Raw genomic sequence first — 21807 nt, 5'->3', positions numbered from 1 at the left:
TGCTACGAATGTTTATTTTTCACTATTAATATACATGTATTGAATTTTTAATAATATATTTTTGTTCATTTATAATTTGTAGTTGTAAGTGATTTACCGTCATTTCAACGGTTAAATATTGCAGCATTGCCGCTATCAACGATAACAAACCTACTTCTTTGCACATTTAATCAGGCACATGTATATACATGTACGAATATCAACGTAATGGCAGCAGATCCATGTTACTCGAACTCTGTTTCTCTCGAAGTAAAATGCCCAGTCCCTTGGATTCGAGTTACTGTGAGTCAACTGTATATGGTAGCTAAAGAATGTTGATGGTAACTTGTGTACTTGCCTGTTCATTAAATATTAACTTTCTCTGAATTGGTATAATGGAATTGTCCTTGTATAACTTTGGAATAGTTCATTATAAACGTGAGGGGGCTTTGATATCAAAATGTTATGAATAAGTTTTGAACAGATATAGAATCTGGTGAACACTATATAAATTGCATGAGCTAGGGTCATAAAGTAGATCATTAGATAAGAAACCAAAGAAAAGCTTTGTTATCTAATGTGAGATCACATATTTGGATGCGGTCACATATTTGGATGAGGTCACATGTTTGATTGAGGTCACATATTTGGATGACATCACATTGAGGTCACTTATTTGGTTGAGGTCACATATTTGGTTGAGATCATATATTTGGATGAGGACACATATTTGGTTGGGGTCACATATTTGTATGGACACATATTTGGTTGAGGTCGCGTAATTGGAGGGTGGCATATTTGGTTGAAATTACATATTTGTATGGACACATATTTGGTTGAGGTCGCGTAATTGGAGGGACGCATATTTGGTTGAAATTACATATTTGGATGGACACATATTTGGTTGAGGTCGCGTAATTGGAGGGTGGCATATTTGGTTGAAATTACATATTTGGATGGACACATATTTGGAAAAGGTCACATACTTGGATGAGGACATATTTTGACAATATCTAAATAAAATTTATTTTTCTCTACTTATATTTGAATCAATTCAAATGAAGCTTTGTTTAGAAAGTAATTTTAATTTTCATCCCTCCACTATTTAGAGGGGGAAGGGTGTAGCATTTTCTTGCCTGTCCATCTGTCTGTTTTGCTGTACAGTGGTAGACTGACAAAACACTGCAATAGTGTAATGTGGTCCTATCTGGTCCTGTAGACACATGTTTTCAGTCAATACAGTGTTATCATTGCCCTGCTTTATTTGAGTAAGGGGCTATAAATTGTGTTATCTCTTTGATAAATCTGTATATGGTATTATAGAAAGAAGCGACAAAGCCAAAATCCTCAGCTTTGTTCATGGATGATGATGAAGATGATCTATTTGGTGATGCTCCTCCTCCAAAACCCAAGGACCAGTAAGTATTTCATATCTTTACTATATTCTACTTCATAAGTTCTGTAGACTGAATATACTTAGTTTATTGCATAGAATAGTTTGTTAACCCATTACTTCATGAGCATTTTGTGAAAATGGCTGTTTTCATTGAAAAGTCTCCTGTTACAAGTTCAAATTGCTATAATACTATAAAAACTGCTTCAACACTAATCAAACTTGGCACAAATGTTGACTGGACCATTGCCCTTGCAACAACATGCTCAGGCTTAAATTTTCTGTTACCATGGCAACGAGGGAACATCTCAAAATTGCCAAAATTCACTATTTTGCGTTGATTTTTTCCATCAAAATTGATTTCAAAGTGCTGCAACTTCTCAATGGATTGAGATAGAGTCAAATGCTTTTCAGCGTTGGTTACACGTTACCTTATGATCAATCTGGGGTCATTTACAGCCTCTCACAAGTCAAAAATTTTCTTGGCGATGAGGGGGGACTCCGCCCCCCTTCAAACCCCCCAAACAGAAGCCGAAAAAAGAGGTCACTTTTTTTAACAACATTTCTCAAACAAAAACAAATGTGTCTGGGGCCTAAATAAGGCATTTTTAGCTCGACTATTCGATAAGAATAAGTAGAGCTATTGCAGTCACCCGAGCGTCGGCGTCGGCGTCGGCGTCGGCGTAACCACTTATGTTAAAGTTTTTGTAATAGTTCAAATATTTTCAAAGTCCATTGACATATGGCTTTGAAACTTTGCACACTTGTTCACCATCATGACCCCAACCTGTAGACAGGAGGAGGTAACTCTATCAAGCATTTTGACAGAATTATGCCCCTTTTTCGACTTAGAATTTACGTTAAAGTTTTTGTAATAGTTCAAATATTTTCAAAGTCCATTGACATATGGCTTTGAAACTTTGCACACTTGTTCACCATCATGACCCCAACCTGTAGACAGGAGGAGGTAACTCTATCAAGTATTTTGACAGAATTATGCCCCTTTTTCGACTTAGAATTTACGTTAAAGTTTTTGTAATAGTTCAAATATTTTCAAAGTCCATTGACATATGGCTTTGAAACTTTGCACACTTGTTCACCATCATGACCCCAACCTGTAGACAGGAGGAGGTAACTCTATCAAGCATTTTGACAGAATTATGCCCCTTTTTCGACTTAGAATTTACGTTAAAGTTTTTGTAATAGTTCAAATATTTTCAAAGTCCATAGACATATGGCTTTGAAACTTTGCACACTTGTTCAACATCATGACCCCAACCTGTAGACAGCAGGAGGTAACTCTATTAAGCATTTTGACAGAATTATGCCCCTTTTTCGACTTAGAATTTACGTTAAAGTTTTTGTAATAGTTCAAATATTTTCAAAGTCCATTGACATATGGCTTTGAAACTTTGCACACTTGTTCAACATCATGACCCCAACCTGTAAACAGGAGGAGGTAACTCTATCAAGCATTTTGACAGAATTATGCCCCTTTTTCGACTTAGAATTTACGTTAAAGTTTTTGTAATAGTTCAAATATTTTCAAAGTCCATTGACATATGGCTTTGAAACTTTGCACACTTGTTCACCATCATGACCCCCAACCTGTAAACAGGAGGAGGTAACTGTATCAGGCATTTTTTTTACTATCAAGCACTAAGAATAGTCGAGCATGCTGTCCTACCGACAGCTCTTGTTTCATCATTTGAGACAACAAAAAGGGGGGGGGGTGAAAAAGGCGTTAAAAGGCGTGTATATGAAGTAATGGGTTAATAGAAAATGATGAAAATACTTGAAATTACCCTAAATCGTGTTTTTTCATGTTTAAACATGGCCTGTCATATAAATTTGAAGAAAAATTGTTGTTTTGTAGATTTTTTGATTTTTTTTCATTAACCCATTACTTCATGAGCATTTTGTGAAAAATGGCTGTTTCCATTGAAAAGTCTCCCGTTACAAGTTCAAATTGCTATAATACTATAAAAACTGCTTCAACACTAATCAAACTTGGCACAAATGTTGACTGGACCATTGCCCTTGCAACAACATGCTCAGGCTTAAATTTTCTGTTACCATGGCAACGAGGGGACATCTCAAAATTGCCAAAAATCACAATTTTGCGTTGATTTTTTTCCATCAAAATTGATTTCAAAGTGCTGCAACTTCTCAATGGATTGAGATAGAGTCAAATGCTTTTCAGCGTTGGTTACACGTTACCTTATGATCAACCTGGGGTCATTTACAGCCTCTCACAAGTCAAAAATTTTCTTGGCGATGAGGGGGACATCCCCCTTCTGGCAACCCCCTGATGTATCTTTTGGTTGGGGGGCCGCGCCGAAAAAGAGGTCACTTTTTTTAACAACATTTCTCAAACAAAAACAAATGTGTTTGGGGCCTAAATAAGGCATTTTTTAGCTCGACTTTTTTTTTTTTGAAAAAAAAAGTAGAGGTATTGTTATAGTCAGGTCGGCGTTGCCGTTGCCGTTGCCGTCTCCGTTGCCGTTGCCGTTGCCGTTGCCGTCCGAAAACTTGTACCTGGATCATAACTTTTTTATTTCTTGGTGTATTGTCTTCATACTTGGCCACAACAACCCTTGGGACAAGACCTTTCAGTAGACCACACTAACCTTGACCTTCATCCATAAATGACCTTGACCTTCAAGGTTAAAAGTCAAATTTTTGCTTGTTCATGCTGTTATTGGCTGTTACTTTGTTATTTTTGAATGGATTGTCTTCAAACTTGAACATAATAATCTTCAAGGATATCCCTTAAAAATAACCAGTCAGACCTTGACATTCACTCATCAATGACCTTGACTTTGAAGGTCAAATTATTGAAATTTTCATTTTTTTGGCTATTATTGCTGTAACTTTGTTATTTTTGAATGGATTGTCTTCAAACTTGAACATAATAATCTTCAAAGATAACTGTTAAAAATATACCTAAAGACCTTGACCTTCACTCATTAATGACATTGCCTTTGAAGGTCAAATTATTGAAATTTTCATTGTTTTGGCAGTAACTGACTGTAACTTTGCTATTTTTGAAGGAATAAACTTCATATTATAACAGAACATTCTTAAGGACCAGACCTTGTTGTTTATCAAACCCAAATTTGCTTGGGCTCTTTAATGACCTTGACCTTGAAGGTTATATTACTGAATTTTCTCAGATTGTGCATTTATCGGTGTGTGTGTATGTATAGTATATGTATTATATATAAATATATATATAAATGTGTGTGTGTATATATATATATGCAGGTATATATATATATATATATATATATATATATATATATACATAAATATATATATATATATATCTGCATGTATATATATATACATATATATATATATCAAATATATATATATATATATATATATATACATATATATACATGTATATAATTGCGTCATGTTTTTCTATTTTTAGAAATTGCGTCATTTTTTCTATTTTTAGAAATTGCGTCATTGTTGCTATTTTTAGAATTTGCGTCATTTTTTTTCTATTTTTAGAAATTGCGTCATTGTTGCTATTTTTAGAAATTGCGTCATTTTTTTCTATTTTTAGAAATTTCGTCATTTTGTTCTATTTTAAGAAATTGCGTCATTGTTTCTATTTTTAGAAATTGCGTCATTGTTTCTATTTTTAGAAATTGCGTCATGTTTTTCTATTTTTAGAAATTGCGTCATTTTTTTTCTATTTTTAGAAATTGCGTCATTGTTTCTATTTTTAGAAATTGCGTCATGTTTTTCTTTTTTTAGAAATTGCGTCATTTTTTTTCTATTTTTAGAAATTGCGTCATGTTTTTCTATTTTTAGAAATTGCGTCATGTTTTTCTATTTTTAGAAATTGCGTCATGTTTTTCTATTTTTAGAAATTGCGTCATTGTTGCTATTTTTAGAAATTGCGTCATGTTTTTCTATTTTTAGAAATTGCGTCATGTTTTCTATTTTTAGAAATTGTGTCATTGTTGCTATTTTTAGAAATTGCGTCATTTTTGTTCTATTTTTAGAAATTGCGTAATTTTTTCTATTTTTAGAAATTGCGTCATTGTTGCTATTTTTAGTAATTGCGTCATTTTTTTCTATTTTTAGAAATTGCGTCATTTTTTTCTATTTTTAGAAATTGCGTCATTGTTTCTATTTTTAGAAATTGCGTCATTTTTTTTTCTATTTTTAGAAATTGCGTCATTGTTTCTATTTTTAGAAATTGCGTCATTTTTTTCTATTTTTAGAAATTGCGTCATTTTTTCTATTTTTAGAAATTGTGTCATTGTTGCTATTTTTAGAAATTGCGTCATTGTTGCTATTTTTAGAAATTGCGTACTGTTGCTATTTTTAGAAATATGCTTAATGTTTATATTCATACATATACAAAATATATAAACAAAACTAATGTGACAAGAGAGACCAACTAAATTTATAAAAAGGAAACATCAATATATGTTCAAACCTTTCTATGTTTGCGTTTAGAAAAAGTAAAAAGTCGAGCGTTGCCCCCGCCCGGCGGTGGCTCTTGTTCATCATTTGAGACAACAAAAAGGGGGGGGGGTGAAAAAGGCGTTAAAAGGCATGTATATGAAGTAATGGGTTAATGGACTACAAATATCTAAGTTAAAGGTTAATGATTAAACCTAAAAATCACCAATAATTTCATTTCAAAAGGTTTCTATTTTTGGTGTCCTTTTACGATATCCAAAATGCTTCTCATTGGTCATATAACTGAACCATATTTTGTATCTTTCACATATTGACAGTACATTAATCTATTTCTGAGGGTGACTGTGCCTTTGAAAGTTTGATTTAATTTTTAAAATGTTTTTTTAAAATGTGTTTTTATATCCTTATATTCATGTTTTCCTCAAGTAATTACCAACTCCTCTACATGAATTATTTTAGACAAAAGAGGAATAAAAAAAAAGGATTTAAAGAACAATTTTTGTCATCATTAAATTTAAAAAAGTCAGGTTCCATGTCTTGTAGTTTTGTTTTTTTCTTTTATCAACAAATTTCAGAGGACCAAAGAAACCTCCCGGTGCAGTATCCATATTTCCCTCTGGTGTTGACCCGTTTAGTAAGAAAAAGGAATCAGAGGTGAAGAAAGATGACACACCCAAGAAAGTAGAGCCAGTAGGTCGACCACCAGCCAAGTCTATATCAATGTTTGATGATGAAGAAGAAGAAAATGATCTGTTTGGGGGTGGGTCTAATAATAAAGCTCCGCCTACAAAACAGGTGAATAGAAAATTGTAATAGTTGTATTATCATTATTATAAAAAGCTTATTAAAATAATTATATGCAATAATAAAGTTATTATAGTTCATCAAAATTGGAAAAGGTAAGTTTTACCTACCCTTCTTTTGTGGTTTTAGAAAAATTAACAAATATGAATAGTTTAGATTTTTAGCTGGTCTTTTTTGAAGAAATGTTGAGCTGATATTATTACTATGTTGTCATTGTCATCATCATTAAAACTTTAATATAGCCAATTATTCTAATTTTCTAAAAGGTATTAACCTAAAATTCAAAACATTTGCTTATCATAACAAGGTGCAGTTCTAAGACAAGGGGTTAAGTCCCTATTTTATTTATGATTTTGTTAAAATTGCCTCTAAGGTAGACTGATATTGAAATAATAAAAAATATCATTATGAACCTTAAAATACTTGTTAATCATGACAAGGCATGAACTGTTGTTAGACATAGGATATTATTCTGAAAGTCGTATGTTTGGATTTCTGATTTATAATTATTATGCCCCCCATAGAAGAAGAGGGGGTATATTGTTTTGCTAATGTCGGTCTGTCTGTCGGTCCGTCGGTCTGTCCGTCGGTAGACCACATGGTTTCCGCTGATTATCTTGAAAAGCGTTTATCACAAAGTCTTCATATTTCACATAGTGATTGGTCATGACTAGTAGATGACCCCTCTTGATTTTGGGGTCACTAGGTCAAAGGTCAAGGTCACAGGGACCTTAAATATCAAAATGGTTTCCGCTGATTATCTTGAAAAGTATGTATCACAAAGTCTTCATATTTCACATAGTTATTGGTCATCACTAGTAGATGACCCCTATTGATTTTGGGGTCACTAGGTCAAAGGTCAAGGTCACAGGGGCCTTAAATGTCAAAATGGTTTCCGCTGATTATCTTGATCACAAAGTCTTCATATTTCACATAGTAATTGGTCATAACTAATAGATGACCTCTATTGATTTTGGGGTCAAAGGTCAAGGTCACAGGGGCCTTAAATGTCAAAAGGGTTTCAGCTGATTATCTTGAAAAGTTTTCATCACAAAGTCTTCATATTTCACCTAGTTATTGGTCATAAGTAGAAGATGATGACCCCTATTGATTTTGGGGTCATTAGGTCAAAGGTAATTGTCACATGGGCCTTAAATGTCAAAATGGTTTCCGTTGATTTTTCCATAATTGAACACTTCCATGTACCCATTTTTGGCAAGTTTCTGTAATAAAATTACCAATTATGTGAGTCAATGGCTAGAAAGGGGGGTATATGTGTCGTTCGACATTCTTGTTTAGAATAGTTATTGAAATTAAATATTGATAGTCATGGCCCCAAACAGAAGAATGTAAACACAGCATCAGAATACATTTCATTTTGTTTTTTACAAAGACCTCGGCACCCAGTAAGACAAGTATATTTGATGATGATGGTGATATGTTTGGTGGCGAAGAGTCAGCAGATATTTTCACTAAACCACCACAGAAAACAACTCCTCAGCAGCAGGTTTTTGTTGTTTGTTTATTTTATTGAAAATAGATTGATATGATTCCATCTTTTGAATTGATTTTTATATGCCCGAAAGAATTTCGGACATGCCCGAAAGAATTTCGGACATGCCCGAAAGAATTTCGGACATATTATGTTATACCCCCTGGCGTCCGTCCGTCTGTCCGTCCGTCCGTTAGCAATTTGGTTTCCGGAGCATAACTTAAGTTCCATTTGGCCCACAATATTCAAACTTCATAGGATGATTGTCCACATTGGGTAGAAGACCCCTATTGATTTTGGGGTCATCAGGTCAAAGGTCAAGGTCACTATGACCTTAAAACTGAAAACAGTTTCCGGAGCATAACTTTAGTCCCATTTGGCCTACAGTGTTCAAACTTCATAGGATGATTGTCCATATTGGGTAGAAGACCCCTATTGATTTTGGGGTCACAATGTCAAAGGTCAAGGTCACTATGACCTTAAAACTGAAAACAGTTTCCGGAGCATAACTTAAGTTCCATTTGGCCCACAGTGTTCAAACTTCATAGGATGATTGTCCATATTGGGTAGAAGACCCCTATTGATTTTGAGGTCAAAGGTCATGGTCACTATTACCTTACAACTGAAAACAGTTTCCGGAGCATAACTTAAGTTCAATTTGGCTCACAGTGTTCAAACTTCATAGGATGATTGTTCAAATTGGGTAGAAGACCCCTATTGATTTTGGGGTCACAAGGTCAAAGGTCAAGGCCACTATTAACTTAAAACTAAAAACAGTTTCCGGAGCATAACTTAAGTTCTATTTGGCCCACAGTGTTCAAACTTCATAGGATGATTGTCCATATTGGGTAGAAGACCCCTATTGACTTTGGGGTCACAAGGTCAAGGTCACTATTACCTTAAAACTGAAAACAGTTTTCGGAACATAACTTAAGTATCATTTGGCCTACTGTGTTTAAACTTCATAGTATGATTGTCCATATTTGGTAGAAGACCCCTTATGATTTTGGGGTCACAAGGTCAAAGGTCAAGGTCACTATTACCTTAGAATTGAAAACAGTTTCTGGGGCATAACTTAAGTTCCATTTGGACCACAATATTGAAACTTCAAAGGAGGATTGTTAATTGAAGGAGGTAATACTTTATTTAATTCCTATGTCTTAAAAATGCTTCATCTTTACTAAAAAAAAAAAATCACTTTCGGGCATATAATGCTCCGCCTAGCGGTGCTCTTGTTTAGAATTGTATTTCAAAGCCAAGGTTTGTCATAAGCTGCATTGAATAAATGCAACTAGTTTAGCCATGCTGTTAAAATTAAATAGATTTGTTTAATAAGTGTGTACTGAAGTTATAATTCTGTGTCTATGTGGTATTGCTGAAAACAATGTAACAATAGTCAATATGTTAAATTACAGTAAACAGGATCTATGTTTGCTCACTTTTGTGTGTTCAAAGCTAGCATAAATGTTTTTTATGTAGAGCAGCTTTCTAGCTTGTTTTAACATTACCACTCTAAATATCTTAAATGAACTTGTCCATCTTTAACCCTTTACCTCATATAGATGTGTTTTGACAGCTTTTCGATTTCCCCCTCCTTTTTTTTGAGGCCTCAAACAGTGAAAAATTACCCTATTTAGGCCCAAAACACTGTTTTTCGTTTGGGAAATGTTGCTAAAAAAAGTGATCACTTTTTCGGCGCCGGCCCCCATCCAAAAGGTACATCAGGGGGTGCCAGAAGGGGGATATGCCCCCTTCTGTTTGGGGGGTTTGAAGGGGGGCTGCAGTCCCCCTCATCCCCAAGAAAATTTTGGACTTGTGAGAGGCTAAAAATGACCCCAGGTTGATCATAAGGTAATGTGTAACCAACCCTGAAAATTGAGGAGTGCAGCACTTTGAAATCAATTTTGACAGCAATTTTGAGATGTCCCCTCATTGCCATGGTAACAGGAAATTTAAGACTGAGCATGTCGTTACTAGGGCAATGGTCCAGTCAACATTTGTGCAAAGTATTGGTGTATTTTTCATAGTTTTATAGCAGTCTGATCTTGTAACAGGAGGCTTTTCAATGAAAACAGCCATTTTTAGCTCGACTTTTTTTTAGTAGAGGTATTGTTACAGTCGGGTCGGCGTTGACTGAGTCGTTACAAAGACAAAGGTGCAGTCAACATTTGTGCCAAGTTTGATTAGTATTGAAGCATTTTCATAGTTTATAGCAGTTTGAACTTGTAACAGGAGGCTTTTCAATGAAAACGGCCATTTTTCACAATATGCTCATGAGGAAAAGGGTTAAGCTGGACAAAATGATTCATTCTTTTTAGGGAAAATTGCAGAATAAGTTCTGACTGAACTGTGCACTGTATGCATTGGTAGAAGCAAGGTGAAGGTACATGTACTTGTACTTGTATTACCATTCATGCTGGAAATACTTCTGATAGAGTAACCTTGATGTCTTCTTCCAATAGTAAATTAGAAAATGAATCACATTGTATATAATAATGTTAAATCCAACCAATGAAACTGAGATAAGCAGAGCTATTACATTGTTCTCAGGTAACTAAAGCTGCTCCAGCAAAAGTCAACAAAGGACCTTCATTGTTTGGTGGTGATGATGCCAGTGATGATGATGATGACCTGTTTGGTACAGGGACACCTAAGGTATTTAAAGATAATTTTAGTCTGTTCCATGAATTCAACATCATCAACAACAATGTATAAAACGAATGTATGATTTGAATTGAAGTTAATGAAATTAACAAATCTTATTGGATGATATGTAGATAATTAGAACAAAATTGTAAGTTAAACCCGGGAAAAATTTATAATGAAACAATTAATTTTTAAAATTAAATTCTTTTTTTTAAAAAGTCACAAGGGATGATCCCTTTTGAAACCCCGCATCCTCTAAGTTCTGTTTAAAAGGAGAACATTTTATCTTTGCAGCTTTTTTAAAAAAAAACGAGTCGTGTAAAAATCTCAGAATAAATTTGAAATGTATTTCTTTCGCAAAGAAGATGTCCTTACTTCAAGTTTTGATTTATTTATTCAAAATGCCTTGATACAACACTTCCCTTTCTGGTCAAGTTTAATTGATATTTTCTAGATTTCTGTTTAAGATTTTAACGCCAGGTGTATGCAGTTACCAGAATCTAAATTGCATTCAGCGTGAAATACTGACAAGACAGAGAAGCACGCAGCTTTTTTTTAAAAAAATTTCCTCATAATATCAACTTTTATTTAAATCAGAAATAGATTTTATTATTTATGAAGCAGATATGATATGCTATAAATGTCAGATTACTGTCTGGTAGAGATCACTGACACAGTTTTAATCATATAAGAAAGATGAAATTTTTACAAAAGAAACAAATGTTTATTATCGGTACAGATGTCTAAACCATCAGGAAGTGTTGGTATATCAGGGGCAACCACAACAGAATCCACAGATACTCCAGATAAAAATGAGGTAACCATATTCTATAAACAATACTAAAAGATGGCCGATGAAAATCAGTAAAAAAAGAAAAATTTGTATCTTGGTTTAAATCATTAATCACTGCTGGATTTCAAATATGTTTATTGTAATGATTTCGAAGATATTATTTTTTGTTGAATTAAGCAATCCTATAAAAGTTATGATAGTTGACACATTAGCACTGACATTATAAAAGGAATGTGTAAATTGTCATCCAGGGGTTGATGATTTGATCCTTTGGTGTAGGCAAAATTTATTGGTTATAATTGATCTTGGACATTAAGTGTAATGGTCATTTGTCTCCCATTGTAGATAGATCAGTACTGGAATACTTATCCAGGAAAGTCACTGATCAAAATTGTTATCTGAAATGGGCGTTCTAAATTTAAGGTCAAGGTTGATAACTTCACCTTACTAGTAGTCACTACTTTAATGCACACTACTTTGATACACAGACAAACTTCTGAAGTTTTCCTCCACCAAAAACTTCAATCATTGTAATTGTATCAAAGGAAAAAACAAGCTTACTTGAGAATTATTGAGCACAATGGCTTATATTTATTTATCCTCACCCCTTGAAAAATACCATATGAGAGGGCATCAGTACAATTGTGTTTATGTGTGCTTGGTTTATCTACCCACCCCACTAGAAAAATGCCAAATGACAGAATAAACAACAGTAAATCACCCCTATGGCACGCTATGTGTAAATTTATGTTTTATCATTTAATTTAAAGGAGAAAGTTTCTGAGCAGAAGACAAAGAAACCTCCAGTGGGTGGGGTATCAATGTTTGGACCAGCTTCAGGGAATTTGTTAGCAGGAAATAAGGCAGCTGTATCAAAGACTGAGACCATTGCTGAAGTGGTTGTTAAAAAACCTGAACCCAGAAAACCAGCAGGTAACTTGTTGTTGTAATTACTTTCTTGTGTCAGAGGTTTATTATATAATTCACATGAAATAAACTATTGCCTTTTGATATAACCTCATAGTCATATATCATAAATTGAAGGTTCAACTTGGGCTAGATGAAAACAAGAACATTATATAAATGGTTTGAATGATTTTTATACGCCCGTTTGAAAAAACGGGACGTATTATGGGAACGCCCCTGGCGGGCGGCGGGCGGGTGGGCGGCGTTCCAATTTTGTCCGGAGCATATCTCCTACATGTATGGAGGGATTTTAATGAAACTTCATAGAAATGTTTCACCACTATGAGGAGCAGTGTCGCGCACATGAACCAGGTCTCTAGGTCAAAGGTCAAGGTCACACTTAGAGCTCATTGAAAAAATGCTTGTCCGGAGCAAAACTTCCACATGTATAGAGGGATTTCAATATTACTTGGCACAAATGTTCACCATTGTGAGGCGGAGTGTCGCGCGCAAGATTCAGGTCCTTGCGGCCAAGGTCAAGGTCACACATAGAGGTCAAAGTTTAGATAAAAATATGAAGATGTGTATAGGGACGATTTAATCATCATTTATTGAGGGATTGTAACACAAATGGTCATTATCATGACTACGGCTGTGACACATGTACTTTAGGTTCAAAATATGCAAGGTCAAGGTCACTAAAGATGGTGAAATATCCAGATATTGTCTGGAGCATATCTCCTACATGTATGGAAGAATTTTTATAATACTTTATGGAAATGTTCACCACCATGATATGTATTGCTCCATGCATGATCCAGGTCTCCAGGTCAAAGGTCAAGGTCACACTTAGAGCTCATTGAAAAACGCTTGTCTGGAGCAAAACTTCTACATTCATAGGGGGATTTCAATATAACTTGGCACAAATGTTCACCATTGTGAGGCTGAGTGTCGCACGCAAAATTCAGATCCCTGCAACCAAAGTCAATGTTACACATAGAGGTCAAAGTTCAGATAAAAATTTGAAGATGTGTATAGGGACCATTTAGTCATCATTTATTGATGGATTGTAGCACAAATGGTAACTATCATGACTACAGGTGTGACACATTTAATTTAGGTTAATATTTGCAAGGTCAAGGTCACTGGAGATGATTAAATATCCAGATGTTGTCCGGAGCATATTTTCTACATGCATGGAGGAATTTTAATGTTACTTTATAGAATTGTTCACCACCATGAGACTTAGTGCCCTGCACATGAACCAAGTCTCTAGGTCAAAGGTGAAGGTCACAGGTAGAGCTCATAGAAAAACGCTTGTCTGGAGCAAAACTTCTACATGCATAGAGGGATTACAATATAATTTGGCACAAATGTTCATCATTGTGAGGCTGAGTGCCGTGCATAAAATTCAGGTCCCTGCGACCAAGATCAAGGTCACACATCCTGTGCATATCTTCCTACTGATTTGTTTTAAGGTTCATTTAACAACACAGTGCCAAGAATAAAAACTTGCTTGCTAGATAACACTTATCCATAATGCCCCCATCTCCATCTAAAGCTTTCGTAAACGGGCGTATTTTGTGACTATGGCACCCTTGTTTCACTATGCAATCTGCATTTCAAAGGGAATAAGATTTTTTTCTATGATAAATTGCCAACAAATAAAGTTGATTTCCAAATCATATTGTATGTTTCTGGTATTCTTAGTAGTTTTCCATGATGTGAATTAATTTGATATTTGTGTGTAATTTGGTTAAGTTTTGTCCACTAACTTTTTCTGAATGAAACAGCTGTTGATCCGTTATTTGGTGGTGGTGGTGGTGATGATGATGGAGGTGATTTATTTAATGGACCAGTCAAGAAACCAGAAGTGAAAAAAGCAGTACCAGTCAAACAGGAAGCGAAGAAAGAACCAGTCACTCAATCTCCTGGCCCTCTAGTTGATGATGATGATGACTTATTTGGTGGATCAGTCAAGAAACCTGACGTGAAAACAGAACCAGTCTCCAAAAAATCTGAAAAATCATCTGGTCCTCTTGATTTAGATGAGGATGAAAATGATTTGTTTGGAAGTGGAAATCCACCAGCTAGCAAACCAGTAAAAATTTTGTTGTTGTTTACAAGTCTTGAATATAATAATGATAGAAATGAAGGTTGGTAAAATCTATAATTGACTGAGAAAAACTCCATTGAAATATTGTTATTAAGTTTGAGGTAATTCGAGTTTGGTTTGAGTTTTTCTTCATTTGTAATTTTTGATTACAAATCATAATTTAAAAGTTTTGTTCATCATTAAATGTATGGTTTATGCAGTGTGATCGGTGATAGCAATCTGCTTTTAAATATTATGACATTTACTTTTAATCTCTGTTTCAGCCGGAGTCACCCACTGAGGTGAAACCAAGGAAGCCTGTAGGAGGGGTGTCCATGTTTGGTGGCATGGACCCATTTGGAGCTATGAAGAAGCCTGCAAGTGCAGGAATAAGGACACCAGGTAGAACAGCAGAACTTTTAAACCCTCTAAAATCCGGAAAGTTAAGCACTCTTGAATCCTATCTTTGAACCAACCATTACTAAACAAAAATTACCTGATCATTGTTTATGTGGGATTAATAGTAGGACACTTGTAGAGAAATCAGTAAGTGTCCAGGAAAGCTGGTGGATATACTGCCAAGAACAAAGAATGTAAAGTTTCTAATTTTTAGTATTTCAGTGAAATTAGATTAAAATAAATGTTAATACAACATTGTATAAAGTAAGTGGTTTATATAATAATTGAGTTGTTGTAAGATTGACATTATGAACATTGAGGTACAACCTTGCCCCCTAAAAGATTTTAATCTTTAGTTTAGTTTATTTATATCTATTTTAGCATTGATTGTTTTAAATATTCTTGCAATTTAATAAAGCCTTTGATTTCCACTTCCTGGGAACTAACGTAGTACTGGCATGTCAAGATGAAAGGGAAAATGTGTTGTTGCCTGCATGGCCAAACCCCCTTTTATTCCCCTTGGGGCAGAGATCTTAAAACCACATAGGCGCACTTTCTGCAAACTTAACCTTTATGGAAAAATTTTGGCTATAAGTGGTTATTAAATGGAACAGCTTAATAGTTCAAATTTAAGTCAAATTCACTGCTATTTTCGCGGGAACGTGCTTTCCTTGAACCTTGACCTTTATTGATTCTTTTGATTTTCAAGGTTTTGGGTTCAAAATTCTAGTAATTTGACCATAACTAATTATCTCAAATTTTGTCAACATTTTACTAGCACATATATTATAATATAAAATTGTTATAAATCTGTACATCAATATGCTGTAACCATGTTCAACGATTATTTTTAATATGTTACACATATATTTTGAATGCTTGTTTTTCTAGACTTACCAAGCCCTGATGATGATGATTTATTTTCCAGTGCTGATCAGGTAATTTCTTCATTACTAACATGACATTCCTACTGTGTCTTTATTTTGTCCCGAGTGATTGAAATGTCTATTAATAGCTGTCAAGATTGTATTTGTCTAGATCTAGGTCACTGTTACAAAAAAAAATTAGATTTTTTTTATACTTTTGCTCTTACAACCTTAATTGACTAAAGGATAACCTTGTTTGGAAAATTTGTTACAGACCAGAATCTTACCAAACATGTTCTTGTCTTTGCTCATCTTCATTTACATTGTTATAGTTTGCTTGAAGTAGTGATCATTTGATTTTTCTTTGATATCTGTTTATTTACAGTGTACTTTTGCTAAAATCTACTAAATAACAAGTGTAAAATTCACTCTCTAAAATTTTCTGATTAACATATAATAATCTGCAAATTCATTTTGATAAGACAAATGAAAGTTTTCTTAGTTATTTTTTTATCAACTTTATCAACCCTGTTAAGATAAAAAAAACAACACTTTTATACTGAAACAAAAAAATCAATAACATTGTACAAAATTATACAAACTTTTCTGCAAATAAAGTAGTTTTACACTGAAATTAATAGTGCATTTTGATGCTTACATTTGTATTTGCATAGTTATTTTCTTGTGTGTGAATAAGATTGCTAGCTTTTTTATCTTTAATTACATGGAATGCTTTGCTTTTATTCTTTGTTTTAATGTTTTTATCCTTAAACATTAATCTAATATTTTAAACTTTTAACATCAGAAAATTTAAACCTGTCCAATTTTTGTTTGTTTCATAATATTGATTTTGTGTTGTAGCTGCTCTCCTTTGTTTTAGATGTTTTTAGGCATTGCTGATTGCACTTACATGTATATTTTGTTTTTGCTCTTTGTTGCCATAGAAACCAAAAGTCTCTAAGTCAGTTCAGGAGCCGATATTACCAGCTGCCGGTTCTCCTACGAAGGGTAAAATTGGAAAACTACAGGTTACTGTCATTTTTGTATTTTAACCCTTAGTTTGCTGGAATTGAAAGTGAAAAGCCTTTGCCACCAGTATAGAGCCAGACTTGTCTGTAATTCCATGCAGTCTGATCAGACCCTATACTCTAGTTAATTAAAGTATTGAAATCACTTGTAAATTGAATGGACTGTTCCAAATTAAAAGCAGGGTAAATCCATTACAAATATTCAGCAGGTTAAGGGTTAAATCATTTTTTGATCTAACAGCTAACAAAACACTGATACATGTAAATCAGTGTTTCTTTAACTCATTTATCTACAGCATCAAAATTAATAATGCATTGCAACTGTGTATCTGCTTTGTTGGACTTAGTTCTGTTAAACAGGTATTATTTTCTCTGATTAACAGACAATTAAGTGTGAAAGTTGTTTAAATCAGACAAGGCAGTATATGGGGGCCAGACAATTAGGATCGTTTATATGACATATGACAGGTTCTCAATTGTGTGTATTTCAGTTTATTTATACTCGCCACTGGTTGCCCATATGGGCGAGTCCTCAAGAAGAGTATTAGTCATTTTAGATTTTTTTAGGAAAGTGCAAGATACAGCAAATTCCAGAATCTTCTTCTGGTTCTTTAGTGTGCCAAGTGTTTAAGCACTTGTACACAGAACCTTGAGGTAAAGTCCCATCCGAAAGACTGTTTAAGTAATTTTGGTTGATCAGCCCCGATATCGAACCCAAAATGTCGAGATTACAAGTTTTGTGCTCTAACTGAATGAGCTATGTGGACTGCTACCCACAGGTTATCATAATAATTCAGACCATTTATATAGAAAAATAAGTTGGGTAGACTGCCAGTCTGACTGAAACAAGGTCACAAGGTCTGGTAAGACAGTTGTTTAAAGGGTCAGTCAGGCAGTGTCACTCTACTTAAGTGTTTTCATAAAAGTTTCCATACATTTGTAGGGATATTTGATTGTTTTTGTGTCCTTAAAAATGATGAATGGTTTTGCCCAGATAGTCCAAGCTTTAAGTTAATTCTTCAACTTTTTGTAACTGGAAAGTCTATCTGAAAAAATAAACTTTTTGCTTGACTTGTCTTAGTTAAAAAAAAACCTTTAATGCTGATTTAAGTAACACTTTATAGTTTATTGATACTGTTCATGTTTGCATGGAATACTTGAATTTTTTGTATTTTGGTTATAACTTGATAATGGAAATATATGCTTAAATTTTAAATTATGACAGTTTATTATATTTTTTTGTATTTAGTGTTAACTTACTTTCATATATTTCATTCATCCAGTATTGTATTACCTTTTTTCAAGTGATAGTGAAGTAACTATATAAATTCTTTATTTACTATCTGCAATATAGCGCTAAATTATATAAAGTGCGGTTTGTCGGCTATAATGTTGTACCAATTTATATGCTTTTCTTACATGTTCATAACGTCATTTTATATTATATATGTACTGAAGAATACTGTATAGTTAAAACATGTCTACAATGATATTGTAGAAAATTAATTATTCTGTATTTTAGGCTACGCTGAACTTTAATCCAGCAGCCATGTTGCCCGGGGCAGCACCACCAGTAAAAGAGCCTGAACCCCTCAACATAGGCTTTGATGCCCCTGCAGAAGTTAGGACTCTTCAGAGTGCAAATAAAGTAAGTATGTTTGTCAAATCATTTTTATAAACCTGAAAAAAAAATTGCATTCCGGTGATGTTGCCATGCTAATACGGTGCTCTTGTTATGCACATATTAGAGAAATTATACATGTAATTGGTTTTTGCTTTGTATTAGTAGTTAAAGTAAGAAATGAATAATTTTTGCTTTACCAAGCTTGGTCACAAGTTATTAGAGAAAGACTACTTGACTAAATTTGTTAACCAGCTTATATATGCTTTAGAGATAGTGCCTCTCAGTTACCAAAAATGTAATAGCTGATATGCGATAAAATAAAAATTATCCACTAACGTTTTTGGTCATGAGTGCGGGAGAGGGAAGGGAATAGTTATAAGAATCTTACACTAGCTGCCTTCATAGTTCAGGGTTATTGTTTTTGTTGGTTACGAGGCTCAGCTGAGAGTTTTTCCTAGCCCTGGTGACAATAAAAAATTCTGTCAGAGAAATATGAAATACTATACTAAATAATATTCAAATTAAAACATTATTTCAGGACAGAGCCAAGATTCAAAACAAGAGGCGTCCACCTTCAAGGCAAGCTAGAAAATCTGCAGTATTGTCCTCCCCTAGTTCTTCTGATGATTTATTTAATATTCAGTCTAGTCCTATCACCAGTCCATCTTCTTCTGGATCAGGCTCCAGTCCAGTGAAAACTCAAGCAGGAACCAGTCCAGTGAAAACTCAAGCAGGAACCAGTCCAGTGAAAACACAAGCAGGAACCAGTCCAGAACTTCCTGACCTAGATTTTGACCCCTCAAGAATTCCTCCTCCTATATCAGGTTCTTATTTTATGTTTCAGATAGTAAACTGTCAATAATTTTACTGAAATGAAATTTATTCATAATTTCAATGGAGTATTCTTTACTGGCATATTTTTGACCTTTTTAAATATTTGTTATTTCAGAAATGAAATTTTTATGCCCCTCATCACTTTGGATTCCAGTCCAATCAGAAACTTTGGATTCTTTAATATTAAGAACCTATACAGCTAGCTTGCTGAAGATTTATGGTTTTACTCATGTGTTCTTTTCTCACAGAAATATAATAATGCACATAAGGTTTTGTTCCACCAGTGATGCTTGTGAAAAAAGTTGAAAACTTACTTTTAATCACTTTTTCCTGCATCCTGGAATTAACCAGACTTAAAGGTATATTATGCTCAAATTTGAGATTTGAGAAAATATTTAGAATTTCTACACTGTCTCTTTGTGAAAATAGAATAAATATGTTTTGACTAAATACAAAGCAGATACACGTATATTGTTTTAAACTTTACACACTATAAATGGGCACAGTATGAATATAATTTGTCATTAAAAATAGAAAGTAAGTTTCTTTTTAAGAAAAGACCAACATTATTTGACTTGTAAAAGGGGATGCAACTTCCCATACATTGTACATTCTTTGATTCAAATTTGACATATGCAAAAAAAAAATATAAAAAAAATTATAGATTTCAATAAATTTCTGCAAAAAAAAATTTTACTCAAAGATGAGCATAGCTTATCTTTATAATATTGATATTATTATTATTATTGATGTTTCAATGGTTTGTTTGATCTGTAGTTATTTGAGCCGCGTCACGACAAAACCAATGTAATGTTTTTGCGACCAGCATGGATCCAGACCAGCCTGTGCATCCGCGCAGTCTGATCAGGATCCATGCTGTTCGCTTACAAACACTATTACAAGTAGAGAAACTGATAGCGAACAGCATGGATTCTGATCAGACTGCGCATATGCGCAGGCTGGTCTGGATCCATGCTGGTCGCAAACACGCTATGTTGGTTTTGTCATGACGCGGCTCATTTATGTATTTTTTTTATTTTTTAGACTCTCCAGAGAGAAGTCCATCTCCTGATTTGAACAATGGAACAGACCAAAATTCAGATATATTTGGAAATGATTTGTTTGGTAGTGATTTACCTAAATCTGGTGCTAAATCCTTGATTGGTGAGCGTAAGAATACAAACCCTGATAAAAGTAGTGCAGACGATTTGTTTGCTGGTAAAAACTTAGATTTTCCAAAGACTAAAACAGAGAATTTAGATGACTTATTTACAAGTGCTAATGATAATACTACTAAAAGTGTTCCCAAATCAAACACTGCTGGTGATGATGATGATGATTTGTTCTCTTCTGTACCAAAACCATCTTCGACTAAAAATAAACAGAAAAGCTCAATATTAGAAGAAGAAGACATATTTAATGCAGTACCAAAGAAAACGGAAAAAGTAAAAGAAGAGAAAAAGCCTGTGATAACAATTGACGAAGATGATGATGACATTTTTGCCATTAAAAAAACAAAATCCAAACCAAAACCATCGCCTATACCAGATGATGATGATGATGATTTATTTACATCACCATCTTTGACCAAACCAAAGGATAAAAAGAATGAGAAGTCATCTGCTGAAAAGAAAGCAGAAGTTAGTCCAGAAAATGATGATGATATATTTGGTGCAGCGACTAAAATCGACAAAAAGAAACCTAAGAAAGTAGTGACAAAAGACGAGGATATTTTTACGGACCAGACAGACATATTTAGTGACATTCCACAAGCTAAACCAAAAGAAAAGAAGGTGAAAAAGAAAACAACAGCCACACCTAAGAAACAAATATTCAAAGATGATATAGGTATGTAGATGCTTTTAGCAAGAAGTTTAAGTCACAAATACCTTGTTTGATTGTTATATCAAAGTTTCCATGCTTTCTTACATGTACATATAGTGCCTTTTACTATGAAATTTCTTTTTATATTTAAAAATTTATCGTTCAAGGGACTCCACTGTAATTTCTTGACATGAAGGAACTGAATTTTTTTTTTTGAGACTTCTGTACCATTTGATGTAGGTGTGACCCAATAACTTGTATGCAAAATTTCAGATCATTTCCTCCCTGTTTTCAAGAACAATTATTTTATTGTGCAAATTGACAAAAAAAAAAATTGAGAGCGTTGCAAGGCTCATCACTTAAAGCGGGTATAAAAGCGCGCAAAATAATAATTTTTCGATTTAATTCTCAGTTTATTTGTTTTTCTTTTCCAGATTTTCCATTGTATGTGCATCACTTGATCTATGCAAGAATTTTAAATTTTATATTTTTATGCTTTTTGACCACAATGGAGCTAATGTATATATTTATTTACAGATGATATATTTGCTGATACGAGTGCATCAGGTTCAAGTAAAACAAAAGAAAAGAAGAAGAAAACTGGGACAAAGGAGAAATCTGAGAAAACCAAAACTAGTGAAGCAATAGATGACCCCCTTTCATAACGTTAAAGCA

General features: G+C 33.9%; 1 protein-coding gene across 1 annotated transcript in view; it reads left to right on the top strand.

Moving 5' to 3' along the window:
- Positions 1 to 21807, top strand: part of LOC132749940 (WASH complex subunit 2-like) — a 43524-nt gene extending 21717 nt beyond the window's left edge. The window contains exons 21-34 of the mRNA XM_060739882.1: positions 1303 to 1397; positions 6397 to 6616; positions 8019 to 8132; positions 10668 to 10772; positions 11503 to 11580; positions 12327 to 12489; positions 14256 to 14563; positions 14842 to 14959; positions 15848 to 15894; positions 16767 to 16850; positions 18373 to 18498; positions 19013 to 19298; positions 20353 to 21156; positions 21670 to 21807. Of these exons, the coding sequence (XP_060595865.1) occupies positions 1303 to 1397; positions 6397 to 6616; positions 8019 to 8132; positions 10668 to 10772; positions 11503 to 11580; positions 12327 to 12489; positions 14256 to 14563; positions 14842 to 14959; positions 15848 to 15894; positions 16767 to 16850; positions 18373 to 18498; positions 19013 to 19298; positions 20353 to 21156; positions 21670 to 21797 (2676 nt within the window). The 3' untranslated portion in view covers positions 21798 to 21807. The remainder of the gene's footprint in view (positions 1 to 1302; positions 1398 to 6396; positions 6617 to 8018; positions 8133 to 10667; positions 10773 to 11502; positions 11581 to 12326; positions 12490 to 14255; positions 14564 to 14841; positions 14960 to 15847; positions 15895 to 16766; positions 16851 to 18372; positions 18499 to 19012; positions 19299 to 20352; positions 21157 to 21669) is intronic.

Source organism: Ruditapes philippinarum, unplaced genomic scaffold (assembly GCF_026571515.1).
Source record: "Ruditapes philippinarum isolate M1 unplaced genomic scaffold, ASM2657151v2 ctg1917_1_1_1_1, whole genome shotgun sequence".
Lineage (NCBI taxonomy): Eukaryota > Metazoa > Mollusca > Bivalvia > Venerida > Veneridae > Ruditapes > Ruditapes philippinarum.
Note: the sequence above shows the minus strand (reverse complement) of the source record. Positions and strands in the feature narration are given on the sequence as shown.